At 45.2% G+C, this 14499-nt stretch overlaps 1 protein-coding gene across 2 annotated transcripts in view; it reads right to left on the reverse strand.

Annotated features, from left to right (window-relative positions):
• LRP4 (LDL receptor related protein 4) overlaps positions 1 to 13980 on the reverse strand; it is an 84230-nt gene extending 70250 nt beyond the window's left edge. For both annotated transcript variants that reach the window (XM_082059200.1, XM_082059199.1), the window contains exon 1: positions 13848 to 13980. In XM_082059200.1, the coding sequence (XP_081915326.1) occupies positions 13848 to 13932 (85 nt within the window). In that variant the 5' untranslated portion in view covers positions 13933 to 13980. The remainder of the gene's footprint in view (positions 1 to 13847) is intronic.
• Between the last annotated feature and the right edge of the window lie 519 nt (positions 13981 to 14499).

Here is a 14499-nt window from a genome sequence, read left to right on the forward strand (position 1 = left end):
AAAACAAAACAACTAGCCATTAGCACACCTGGCCCAACAACCATAGGGAACATTTATGTCACAGCTTGTAAAGAGGACACTCGCAAGTTAAGTTCTGTACAGATGATCTCCAAAGGTTATGGGGAAAATCACTTAAGCTATTGGGTAAATATGGCCACTGAAGCCAATTACGTGCATATTCACAGAATTCTACCCAGCAATTTAGCTTGCTGCTACAAAGCAGCAAAAAGAAACATTCAATAATTACTATTTAAATTTGGCCACAGCTAAACTATCCCAAGTCAGGAATCCAGGGTTTAACACTTGAATTCCCAAACAAGTCCAAGTTATGCTTCTGTTCTCAAATTTCTTCATCTTTGCAGTTACATGGTTAAATATCCATTTGCGATCCAGCCTACAAGCTGCTACTGTCAGGATAGGGGAAAGGGTGGAAGAGTCACAGAGGCAGAGGAGATCTTTGCAAGCTGGGTTCAGACATGATACCCCTCATTAGACTAATGCTAACCATTTACTGAACATGCTGGCAGATAACAGGAACATGCACTACCTAGGACAAAAACAGCAAATAAATTGTCTTAGAAGAGCATTACATCTGAGAAGAATTTTCACTCTCCCAGTATCAGACCCCAAACATAACAAATGCGTCTACTTAATTGTGATAACGTTGCATGCAGCATGTCAGAGGAGAGAAAAAGAGAAAGGCAGCTCAAACACAAAGATATTTTGGGGATGCAGAGAACAGGACAAGGAATATCAACATATGGACTCAAATGCATAGCATTTAAGTGGAGCCTCTATTTATTATGTTAATCAGTATTTCATTGTGTTTTTTTCTCTTGTTCAATACATCTGTCAATTTATTACATGTAGAAATTATGAACTCTTCAGAGGAGGCACTGTCCTTATTGTACACACACGCTGCATGTAACACTGTGAAGCTCTGATTTCCATCAGAGTGAATCTTTACATGATCCAATTGACAATTCATGTGTGAGATGCAGCCCATGTAGATCTTCCCCTTCAGCCTGCCACATACTCATTCAAGGAGAAAAGGAATGGCTGTTTGGGCAGCTCACGTTTCCAAACAGCTAGCTCTGTCTTCCTTTGACTAACCAGACATTTAGCATAAGTGCTGCCATTTCTGCATCAGCTCTGGAGAAGGGTGGGATTGGGCCTCCTTTTGTGTCCATGCCCAGGCCAGGCTTGCCAAACCACGACACTCCGCTGCATCAGTGGAGAAGGGTGACGAGAGCAAGCAAAACTTGGATCCAGATTCTGCAAATATGGGTCAAAAAAAAACCTCTTTGCCAGACATCAGTCATTTACAAGGCAAGATTAAGGAAGAATAGTCAAGGCACTAGCAAGGGGATAAAGCTTTTCATAATCAGATGGACCATGTCTCTGGCAACAACTCAGAACATAAGCCTGTGTGAGCCCAAGTAAAACAAGATAGTAGGTGTTTGCTTCCAGTCTTAATGACTAGAAGTTCCCAACACAAAGGCATCACCAATTAATGCACCGCACCAGCTGCAACATTCATAGGTTGATCTTTCACCACACTTTGACACTAATCCAGCACTAAGACTGTCATACTAGCACAATACAATAAAGAAGTTTATGCTTACATGAGCCATAAAAACTGAACCTTGGGCTTGAATTCTCACCTTCCCTTGTTTCCAGAGGAAGTCTTTCAAAATTAGTGTGAAGCAAAGCAAAGCAGCAGTAAGCTAGTGCCGAAAAAAACAGCTGGTCTTGCCTCACTCCATTCTTCCATCAAGTCTACGCTGATCAGCTCACTGAAAAGCAATTCTCTTCAGCTTACCAACACCACGTGGCCTGTGGTGTCACTGGTTTCACCATTTTGCAGGTCACTTCTGTGAGAGATCAACAAGCTGAAGCCGTTTATCCAGCAGACATGCAAGCAGACCTACCAACGGGAGGAGGGGGCAAGACCTCTCTTGTGGGGTAACCCACAGTTAAACTAGATGAGGCATAACATGAAACCGCACCCTGTGGTCAAGGAAGCCGTGCAGCCAGAGGCTGAGCCACACACGTTGTGGGCAGAGAACAGATCTCAGCAGTGACAACATCCAAGCACCTCCACCAAAAAAAATAATAATCTGAAAGCAAAAGGCAGCAGGAACAAAAATTCCTCTCAGTCTGATATTCCAAAATATGGGCTTTATATTACTCTAAAAATGGTATTTTGAAGATAATGTTTCCCACTAAGCCCTACTGCAAATCAGTAACGGGCCCTTATAAGTCATTTGCAGTTAGTTTCCTAATGTCACCTAAAAAAAGCCACGGACTGTGTTCTAGGCAAGCCAATCATTCAAAGTGGTATGTTTAATTTAGAAAATTTAAACAAGGGGAGAGGACTAAGTTGATAGAGATGAAGGAATAGGGGACAGGAAAAAATGCAATTTGTGATCCATAAGTCATTTCTTCTAGTGCTCTTGAAAGAGACATGGATCTGCAGGAAGGCAAGTAGGTGATAATTAGGGACAGTTGGAACACTGTTTATTTCCTACTAGCAAAGGCAGTAGTTCAAGCCTCCAAGGATAAATCAAATTTCTTAAGCAGATGGAAGAAATTTCATTTTCAAACACCAACCATACAACAATGGACCACAGAAAGGAAGGAGCCAATTCACAACAGCAACAAGAAAACAAAATTACTAGAGATTTTAGAGATGAGTTCTCATCAAGATCTGCACTTACAAAAAGCTTCATGTTGCATCAGAACTTGCACCACATCCCACCACAGTCAATTCAAAGACACTTTTATTGGCAAAACAAGCTCTGCAAGTGTTACCCACATGTACGAGCCAGCACACTTCAGCTTCTCCCAAGAGTGGATTCAACATATGAAGCGCCTGCCTCCACAGAGGTTCCAACAGAGAAGGCCACTTGGCATGGAGTTAAACAATAGAAATGAAAATATTCAAAGGAATAATGTTGTATTTCTAGTGAGATAAGTGTTTTCTTGCTCTCTCTAATCTTCTTTTCTATTTTATTCACAGGATTAGAATATTTCCTTCTCAGTCTCTCCTTTTACTTCTCTTTCCCACAAACTTACTGTTTGATTTATGGTGTTCTCCCTGTATCCAATTCAAAGTTGCACATGCCAGTTCAGTATTTCGTAAGAATCCAACTTGACTTTGCACATTTCCTTTGGTACTATCTGCCAGCATAATAACTGTGTACAATAACTTGTGGCAGTCTAGTTGGCTAGTAGGTTTGGATGACTTTTTTTTCGTTACAGAAACTTGTGTTGTTGTTTAGATTCAGACTAGTTTCTCAAACAGATGGATTTTGGATTAAGCTATTTGCTTCATTAGTCTCAAATGGAGTGCCAAATCCCAGAAACAATGTTTTTTGTAGGAATGGACAGCATTTTCATTTGGTTTCAATCTATGGTTCTCTAGCACTTTTAGGCTGAGACAGGTTTTGCTGCTTTGGCTGAGATAGCACCAAAACCAAGTCTTTTTATGCAAAGATCAGCAATGGAAATCCTTCCAGTTCTACTCTTTAGCCATTACTGTGTAGATTTCATAGATGTAGTTCTATCATGTCTTTGCACATCTGAAAATAAAAAAGTTAACTTCCCTTCTGTTACAATACAAGAACATCCAGAGCTCTGGAGTTCATTCTTGTGGGAGTCAAATGGTTAATTTGCCACAAACACTCTAGTAGGAAAATCTCAGCATTCTGTTCAGTTCTCATGGTTTGAGTAGTTGAAATGTGTCTTAATTGTTAGGGACATTACACAGCCAGCACAGCCACACTGGCACAGAGTCGCAGGTGTGCAGCGGCTCCTGAGGCTGGTTACAGCAGGGCTGCAGAGGGACCTTTCTGCATGCTCACCTCAGCCCAGCCCCATCCTGCAACAGAATAATCCTCTCCTTATGGAGTTACTGTCATTTCCCTCCTATGAGCCACTCCCCTTCTGCTTGTCTATAAAAGGCACAGAGCCACACAGCACATACCTTAAAGACCTTGGTATGCAGCCTACAGTGTCGGAAGAGCTGGGTCCCCAGGCATATCTGGTCTTCTGTGGCATAACTCTGATGGCCCTCTTTCCTCGCAACGCTTTAATAGGCAGTTTTAGCTTTACCACAACATTTATTTTGAAATCTTGACATACAGGGTGCAGAGCATGTTGTTATGACATGCCTCAAGAAAAAGCCCCAAACAAACCCAGATATCACTCCATTCCTTTCCCAGATTAACCTGCAGGACCAATGCACTGCAGTATATTAGCTAGCAAATATAAGTGTTTTGGCAGCTGTCCCAGTCACTTAAGCAGAAGCCTGAGCTCAGAGGCTGTTTCACCTGAGCAGGTAAGTCAAGATGTACATACCAAAGATGTCATCTCTGCCTCACTCCCTTCCTCGCTCGAAGGCTTCTGTCTGAGTACTGTTTATTTTTATTTTTATCCTACAACTGATGGATTGTACATAGCTTTAATTTGCCCTGTATCTCCTATTGGTTTTAAACTGTAACTGTGTTAGATTTGGCCTTGTGTGCCTGATTAAGCTAAAGAGGGAGTTTTGACAAGTACTTAAAGTAGGCAAGTGCCTGCCACCCACTCTTCCCTGCCAGTCTGTTACAAAGCATCTGCAGCACAAAAATTGCTTATGGGTCATTTCTCAGAAAGTAATCATCTGAGCTTCTGTTCTTCCTCCAGCATAAGTATTATCGTCATCAAGAGTTTGCTTCCTCAGCACAACTAACCTACAAAAGGATACTAAAGAGTATCATAAGAAATATCGCTTTTTGGTTTTTTAGACATTCCCTTCCAGCTTCAATGTTTTCTCCCAGACTTCTGAAGATTTGTGGGGAAAGAACTAACCATAAGAAGCAAGAAAGGAAGCATGAAAAAGATATTTTTAAGGGACAGTTGACTGGAAAACTTAATGAATTAGCTTATATTGCTCTAGCCTTGAATTAGCACTAAGAGCAGCAGAAGACTACAACTCCTCATCTTCCAGTTCATAGCTGGCAGGTCACAAACAAGAGAACCCTCAGAGAAACAATGGGCTTCTCTTGTGAGTGGATGAGCCACTTCAAGGCAAGTAAGTTTACAGAGGAAGGTTGCAGAAGGCAAGGATCAACAAGGTTGTTCTTCCCTGCTCGAGTACTGGTAGCATAGAAATTACTCCATGTAACTCATAAAGATGGAAAGATCACAGATCTGCCCTTGCAGGGGAGTTGAGGCACAGGCAGGAGATCCGCCAGCTCCACAGATAAAAGAACCCTGGGTCTGGAAGAAAAAAAACACAAAACAAACAAACCAACCACAAACAAACACCACCACCCGAAAGGCCTAAAGGCCTTCTGTTGTTTAAGGTAAGGCTGATTGCAGGTCTGAATTCTTCCTTACACTCAAAAATGCAGTGAACAAAGGCCTACGGCTGGTGTTAATTCATGAGCAGTGACAGCTCAAACTGGCACAACACATGAGGTTACCACCCTTGTGGTAGAGACATCTTAACTGCTCAGGAAATCAGTTCTTCATGAGTCAACACCCTCTTGCGGTGGCTGGTCGGTCACTGGCACAAGAAAGAAGTCAGACCCAAGGGTAACCTTCCCTAGGGCCCAGCAAAGATAGAAAAGGGCCATTATGGCACCAACCAGCCCAATTCAGTCCTTCCCTGCTTCCAAGTCAATGCCCAAGAAAAATCCATTCACCACGTGAACTCTGCATGGATACAGCTCTCATTCAACCTGTTCTTCCCTTGTATTAAAGTTAGGTCTGTTTGCAGAGCAATGACTAGTGCCCTCATCAGAAGACTTCACCTAGTCTCCCACCTACTCCCATACAATGCTTTCTAAGATTTAGACACTGAATACTTCTATTTGAGATCCATGACAAAAATGCAGATAGTCCACTAGCATTCCTGTTTGCCAATTACTATACTCTTCTGCTTCTTGGCTATTAAAACTTCCAGAATGGCAGCCTCAAATCCATCCTCCTTTCTCATGCCACAAACTTGCCATTTTTTTTCTGACAGCCAGATCCATTATATCTTTCCTCATTCTAACAGGTACTATGCTGATCAAGGCCCTTTTCAAAAGGCAGCATAAATCAGGGGCATGTCCTCCAGCCATAAGAAACTGTATTCAAGGTTTTCAAGAGTAACAGGCTTCAAAAATCATGGTGAGAGGAACACAACCTCAAAATCCTCATCTCCTAAATTTGTCAAGCCTGAATAAGATGCAGACTCTGAATCTCAAAGAAAGGACAGCAGTAAAGCTGGTTTCCTTTTCAAAAATGCAATTTTAATTCAGAGAATTATCCCACCTCCTGGCTCATCCTCAGGAGCTTGGAACAGAAGCAGGAAATGACAGTCCCGAGACTTCTTTTTTTTTCCTGCCCTCAGAGTTGCAAATAAAGGATTTGACTATTCAGCAGCTATGGAAATTCAGAACTAAAATTGGGTGGGAGTACAAAGAAAAATAATGAAGGTGTGTCTTTACTTTATTCTAACCCTAGATCCCACAAGACACGGTTCTGCTGCAGTGAATGGCTGCAACTTAGGCAAGAACATCTCCCAGGCACAACCAGCTGTCACCAAGTCAAATGAACTAACAGATCTGGAGATTCAGGCTAAAGGAGCAGAGTGCGTATTTCTCTCTAGCCCTCCTGCATAGTCACACAATGCTTCTTATGAGCCTTTCAGAGAAGGATGCTGAGAATATCACGTTTATGTTTTAACTGTTCTCACTAGTGACTCACTCGTTCACACAGCAGTTCTTAATGGAGATGAGGACAAGAAGTCTCCTTTTCCAGGAAGGGTGTTATTTTCTGCCACCAGCCTTGTTGTTTCTGTACCCAGACTCCTTTCCAAACCCAGAGTAACTTCCTATTCTCATGTTATGCCTTTTTCCAGGCAATCGTCTCCAACCTCCTAGCTTCTCTCTTCAACTCTGCCCTCCCACTTCATATACTTTTCCAGACAGGACTGTCCTCCAAAATATCTTCCTGGACATCCCACTCAAAAATCCTTCTGGCTGTGTGTGTTCCCAAGCCTGACAGGTCCCACATTCCACCGCTGCAGACAGCTCCATCACTACATTATCTCATGGGCTCACCATCTCAGCACTATGCCAATATCACTCTCTCTTCCCCATCTCTGCTTCCATTGCTAAGCTCTGATATTTCATAAAATCACCCCACTAGATCAGAAACTCTACTGTTGAGGATCCCTAACAAGTTCTCACATCCTCCTTTAAAGTATTACTAAAGTAAGTCTTTCCTTGCCCCAGCAGTTAAATTCTGCTCAATCCTCATCTTCACTTCCAAAACTTCCATCTTTTCTACTACCTAATGAACAACTCTTTCTGCCATCAGATCCCATATAATTACTCCACTTGGATCTCCTTAGACTGCTCTTCTGTTCCTTTGCCAGCTCGAGTCCTTGGCTCTCATTTCCAAAATGCCGATCTTTGCTACTGTTAACATCTGTACTCCTACATCCCCTTCCCACCTCCTCATGGTTTACACTACTCTCGCATCTGCTTCCTCATCCTTATTTCTGCAGTTACCAGCTTTCAGCAGCCTTTGATGCCAACTCCTACCCAAAAATCCCTCTCTATCTTTGTTCAAAGAAATGATTGGAGTGAAAAACTTTCAAAAGCTTTTCCCAGTGAACTAAGGCTAAAGGAAATTTAATTAGAAAGCTATGCTATTTTAATATTGGACTTTATCTATCTCATTAGAATTATCACATCCCTGATCCTTATCAGATGTCAGATATCTAATTTAGACTGTAAACCCTTTGGGGCAAACATAGCCTCTTCCTCCATGTTATACAGCGTCACAGCACTTAGACCGATCCTTAAGGCAAGAAAACTACCTCAGAAATTCAAAGAACTTGATTTTGCCAAGAGCAGCACCACTCCATACACTGAGACTTGGGGATGACCAGAGAGTTAAAAGTACTCACTCTCTGAAACCTCAAAAGGCAAGAATAGGGTTCTCCCCCAACAGAAATAATGTCTGACCATGTCTAAGATGAGAGGAGCTGGGTACAAACTGCACTGAAAAAGTTTCTCCATGGTATCTCTAGCCTCTTCCTGCCTCAAGTCTCCAAAGCCATCACTTATCCCCTTCAAAACAGCAGGAGAGTCACTTCTTTTTTCCTTCCCTCTCCAGAAAGAACACAGCAGAAATAAACCTCGAATGATAAATTATGCACCACCTTTGTGTGGCTGCCTCTTGGCCAGACGGGAAATTTTTCTCCCAAAGCCTTTTGTTTCCAGCTTTGATCCCAGTGTTGGATCCGCTCTGTTCAGTACTGCCTCAGCATGGAGGTGAAGGGAGAGCTGACACAGGCCAAGTTCGGGCTTACTGCAAGTCACAGTCAGATCTTCCATTAGCCTTCTCCCCTCCCCCTTCCCAACTGGAACTCTCCTTGAGTTTGAAAAGATCCTATTAAACATTTTCCAGAGGGCCTTACAGAGGATACATTATTTTGATGGATGCTGGGACTAAAGGAGGAGGATTTCTAAGTACAGCAAAATAATGGAGTTTGTTCTAATGGGTTTAAGAGATGCCCGGGGACACCGAGTAAGTTCCTTCTGTGCAAATCAAAAACACAGAAGACCAGAAAATGGAGTCGAACAAGTAAACGCCAGGAAGCAGGGAAATCGGGCTCTATTTAACTGCTGCTCTTGGTTACAGCCAACTTCAGGCTGCTTGGAAAACCAGCACACACACACATCACTGGCACAAACTTAACAGGAGAAAACAAAGAGACAACAGGGGTCAAACTGGGGGTGGCAAGTAGGAGAAGGACGCAAGGCTGGGTCCCCACCCCCTACCAGAGAGTCGGATCAATTATCCTTGAATACTAACAAGATTTCTGATTAAAGAACTGCTGCTATGCAATAGAAACAGAAAGCTCCAGCAGCCGGGAGGGGCTGTCAGGCAGCAACAAAGAGACACAGAAGCCTCTGCCCTGCCGGGGCACAGGGAGGAAGTCACCACGCTGGTAGCCAGCAGAGGGGTCTCCCCTGCCTAGAGTCACCATGACCTCTCACGGCTGGTGAATTTGACTCCAGGAGTAAAACTTCACCTTGACGCTACAGAATATGGGGTCTGTTTTCAGGTAGACATGTTCCCTGTTGGAAGCTTTGCTGGACAACATTTCTTCAAACAACCTCATCCCTACAGTACAGGGAGCTTATACTTTTTCTTACCCTAACCCACTCAGGGGAAATACCTGGTTCTTCTGAGTACTCCAGCATCAGAAAGTTGCTATTAGCATACAACAGCTTGAGAAACAAGAGCATACACCATCTTCTGTCATACACTTTTTGACAGAACTACAATTTGCAGTACAAACGTTTAATATACATCTACAATACAGTCCGTTAATGGTTTACGACTTGATGATGGATGGCTCAATACAGAAAAAGCTACTGACCTAAGAAGCACCTCATGAAAAACAGAAGCTTCTGTTATTACCTTTCACGACCCGAAGTTGTGCTAACATTAAGCATCCTGCTATATCCTGTATCTCATTCTATCAGAATCAGGAACCCAACTGTTCAATCCCGTTTTTCTTTTTCTTCTATTTTAAAAAGCAAACACAATTCCTTGATATGAGGAGTTTCAATTACCCACAATTTAGCAAGGCAAAAGTCCACAAACATCAGCTCCATTTGATGTAAATAAAGTCTTACGCTCTTGCATAGCAAGTCTCCTTTCATCTAGGCTCATAGCAGCCAAGGAGTTCTGCCCCTCACAGAAATACTGACTGTAGCTCAAGAGTCTCTCAGCCTAAATACATAGGCTGAAATACCTCAGCATTTAATAAGCAGTTCTGCATAACAGTGGCCTGGAAAGCTGAAAAACCTGAACATGAACTCACCCACAACAGGATGGCAGCCAAATACTCCCAAGGTAACAGTCCCAGAGCGACCAGATATACAGGATGAATAAACCACAAGCCTACGGAATCACAAGCTCCTGTATCCTTAGAGTTAGTATCTTTAGTACAAAGAAATGGAAATCTACAGTGAAGACAATATACACAGAAGAGATTAAAGAAGCATTATAATGCCCAGTCTTCACACAGTATAGACAACAAAATCCCATAAAAGAGGAATGCCTAACGTAACAGCCATGGCAAAGGACCACAGGCACTACAGACGCAAAAAGCAAGAGCCTAACCATCAAGCGCATTAGATTATGGATGACAATTACAATTAGTGTTCTCTGCCATGATTAGTGTGAAACGCAGCCACTAAGTACAGTATGCCAATTAATGGAGTGGGTTTGCTGAATGCCAGAGCTCCAGCTCTGGATGTTGTATCAGGTAAAACCAGACATCTTAAAAGATGGTCAGTGCATATATATCGCCTCACTATGTAAAACCCCTTCAGATAACATCACAAATAGCTAAGATGGAAATAACAGAGGACTAGAAAAATAAAGTGTCCGCTTTTCTTATACATTTCTTTTAAAAAAATTTACTTTCCAATGGAGAGTCAGTAAAATTTCTGCAGTTTTATAAAACTTTTGATCATCAACAAGAGAAATAGAAGTATTTTTAAAAAGAGAACTATCCACAACGGTCACAAGCAGCAGAGGAATTCAACGAAGGTGTAGGATGTGCACTTACTTTTTAAACCTATTTTTAAAACCTTGACTGGTTTTCAAGATAGCATCTCTTTATCAGCTTTTATGAGTGTTATGAAGTATATATTCTATTGTGTTCAATGGTAAGTTGCATTCTAGGGCAAATGGAGTTGGCCTTGGGCAAGACAATTTCTACTTCACTTCCCACATTTACAAAACAAGGATAATATTTGCCTATTTCACAAGAGCACAAGAAGATTCAAAAGGACTATCAGACTACAGATCATTCTCACAGAATGAATGTTTTAATTATTTTTTAATGTTAATTTCACCAGTCTGGAGAACTACAGGTTTTTAGGAGTAAAAACATGATACAGATCACTTTGATTTCTTTTTCTAGTTAACATACAGCAAGTACTACCTTCTAGTTTGAAATACAAACAATTTGATAATGTTTATACCCAACCACATTTTCTTCTGTAACTTCAATGAACCGAATGTAGAGAAACAGCTCCAAGTTTTCTGAAATCCCATTTTCTGGCCCATATAAACAGAACATCCCTCTTCAAGGTTCACAAAACACTCTGGAAATGCAAGCACTTTACATAACTAAGCACCTGTTAATTCGATTGCTGCATCATACACCCACACTCCCAGGATGCAAGAAGGGATTCTCTATTGCAGAAACCAGTGCTAAAGCACACAAACGAAAGCTTATCTACACTAAATAAAAAGAGTAACATTAACTTCATACTGGAAGATTTATGCTTTTCGACTAATGCTACCACATTTTAGTAGACACAGAATTGTTTTAAAAAAAAAAAAATCACAAACACTTGTCAGCTCCTACTGCATCTCTCAATTTTAGAAAATCAGTCAAGATAATTCAAGGTGATCACGAGATCTGTGAATATCATCTATCATCCAACCTGATCAACAGTAAACCCTGGCACACTCAGGAAGCAGAACGTTACCAGCTCCAAGCTGACAAGAAGAAAATGGGCATCTTGCACTTGACTGAGAGCTGTAGAACAAATAGCAACACCAAGCCCACTTGAGGAGATCCACTGCAAACTCTACATCTGTACGGGTATCACATTCAGGTTTGTGACTCTACAATGTAGTTGAGATGTTTGAGGAGTGAAGCTCTGATATTAGCTATGTATTTTTCTGGCAGAGCTCCAGGAGTCAGAACAGCAAGCACATTACCCAGACAGGTTCTGTGACATTCTGTATTTATACTGACACAGACCATCATAGTATCAGGCCCTTCTTCATCACCATGCAGCAGCAGTGCACACCACTAGCTTTACATTCTATATACCTGTTTTTACCTCCAACACAAGACCTCAAGATACCTGCGGACCTCTTAAGTGCCATTACCCACCTAAGGAGGGTTAAAAGTCAATCTTGTGAGCTTGTTTGCTCTACCTGCTCCTGTATTGAGGTACAGTGGTAAATGACTAAGAGCTTCTAACATTTTACCTGTTTGGCATTGTGAGTTGTGTGGCTGTGGAGGTTTTATGACAGCTGAGCTGTACACCACCCGCAAAGGTACTTCTAAGGGACAACAATTAAAAATTTCTAACTAAGAGGAAGAATACCAACTCGTTACAAACTTTGGCATCGCCTCTGCCACATCCATCCTGATACCTCCTCGTACTTTCCCTTGCTTCATATAAGAAAAACACTGATCAGGAATTGTGTTCTCATGGCAAAGCGTATCTCCCCATGAAGGAAAGAGAGGATGCTCACTTCTGGAAGCAGCTGGCACTTCCAATCATGAACTCACTTTTAATTTGACAAAAGGATACAGGAAAGCGCACTGATGGGAGAACTACTTGAAAGAGAAACAAACTGCCATAAAAAGTGTCCTGGAGACATCAAGGCACAACCGAGTAAACCTGCACTTTACAATCAGACATCCCCCACATGGCTGTTAACAGCCCAGACACATTAACTAGGAGCACCTGGGTAACAGCAAAAATAAAACACATCTAGATCTGCACCTACACTAAGATCTCTGCTTTAGATCCTTCCCACTCCTAGACTGCAGCTAAGTAGCCATGTGGCACTTGGTAACTTAAGAGTACTTCTGGTTTCTAAAAAGCAGATTTTCTGATACACAGAACTGCAGCCCTCTACTCAGCCTTTCCAGGCTGGTTTAGCACCTTCCTCAAAGCTGCCTGCAATTAGGTTTCTTGTTAGAAGAGAAATAATATTACTTGAAACCCAAACCCCATGTGATTGTGCCCCAGAGGCAATACTTGTAGAATGATGGAGGTCAGCAGCACTACTGCAAATGCTTCCTGTAATTTCAGAGTAGCATAGAAGAAAACGGATGGGTGAAATTATACAGCAGCTGCCAAAGGAGTGAAGGGAGAAAAACGAGGTACGTATCTCCTCTCCGCTCCCCTCCCCCAAAAGCCTTCAAACTCTTGATAAACAATTCCGTAAAACGTTTAGATGTTTTCTACTCCACCGGGCGCACTTGTAAAATAAAGCACTACCGCACAAGAAGAAGAAACAGCGATCCCTTTTTAGTTGATAGAGCAACCACAAAGCTAAGTTTTCACCGACGAGACTTCATGGCACTGTTTCCCTGCTCGTTAAGACCGCAGCTAGCCCGTCCCCTCGCCACTATTTCTGGTACCGCTCCTGCCCGGACCCCGCTCTGTCAGGGCGCTGCGGGAGGACTCCCAGTCCCGCCGAGGCAAGGAGCCCGGGGCGCCGCCGCGGAGCCGGGCTGTACCTTTAAGGGGCCCGTGGCGGCGGGTGCGCGGCTGCATTCCTGCTCCGGAGCGGCGGCTGTCCCGACACGCCGGGCACGGCAGCCTCCGAGGCAACCTGCGCGCCCGCCCCGGCCCTCGCACCGCGGGAACAAAGCCCGCGCCCGCCGCCGCCAAACTTCCGCGGGGGCAGCGGCCGCGTGGGCGGTGGGGACCCTCTGCTACCGCCGGTCAGGGCAGCGCCGCACGGGGACCCGCGCCCCGACCTGCCGGGGGACTCCGGCGGCTCCGGCCCGCCCAGGCACGGGGACGGCGAGAACGCCGCGTCCGGGCGCGGGATGGGGCACGGACAAAGCGCGGCGGCGGGGCAGAGTAAGGCAGGGCTCCCCGCCCGGCGGGCGTGGGCAGGTAAGCGGCGCGGCGGGGCAGGGCTGTCCGCCCGGGAAAGGCTCCCCGCCGCCGAGCCCTGGGACGGCGGCCGGGCCCCCCGCGCCGCGCGGGGCAGAGAGCGCCGCGGCAGCCGCTTACCTCTGGCGCGGAGCAGCGCTCCCAGCAGCAGCAGCAGGAGCTGCGGAGGCGCGGGCAAGAGGCAGCCCCCGCCACGCCGCCTCATGGTAGCAGCGCCCCGGGCCGCCCGCAGCGACGTCTCGGGCTCCTCCTGAGCGCAGCACCCCAGCTTGGCCGCCGCTCACTCCGTCGGCAACCACGGCAGCACCAGGGCTGGGGGCTCGCTCCCCGCTCCGCCCGACCCGAGCCCAGGCCCGGCCCCGGAGGAGGAGCCCCGCCGGGGCAGCCCCCGCCCCGCTCCCCCCCAGCGCCGAGGCACTTTGCAAACTTTCGCGCGGCAGAGGCGGTCCTGGGGCAGCGGCTCCGCAGTGAGACACCCCCCCCCACCCCCCCGTTTCATCATCCCCTGGGGCCTCCGCCCGGCACCGCGGCGAGAACCCAGGGCTCACCCCGCGCCCCCGGCACCCCTCCGCCCTTACGCCGGGTGAGGCTTCCTCGCTGCGGGCGGGGAAACCCTTCCTAAAGCGGCCCCGGTGCTCGGGGCTCTCCCTGTCAATGCCGGCCCTCACTGTCCCCGCTCCCGCAGCGCCGCCGTGGAGCATCGCCCCGGGATCTCGGCTGCCCGCCCCAGCGCTGCCCGGTACCCTCCGCGGACTGAGCGGTTCCCCCGTGC

Source organism: Streptopelia decaocto (assembly GCF_964273445.1).
Source record: "Streptopelia decaocto genome assembly, chromosome: 7".
Taxonomy (NCBI): domain Eukaryota; kingdom Metazoa; phylum Chordata; class Aves; order Columbiformes; family Columbidae; genus Streptopelia; species Streptopelia decaocto.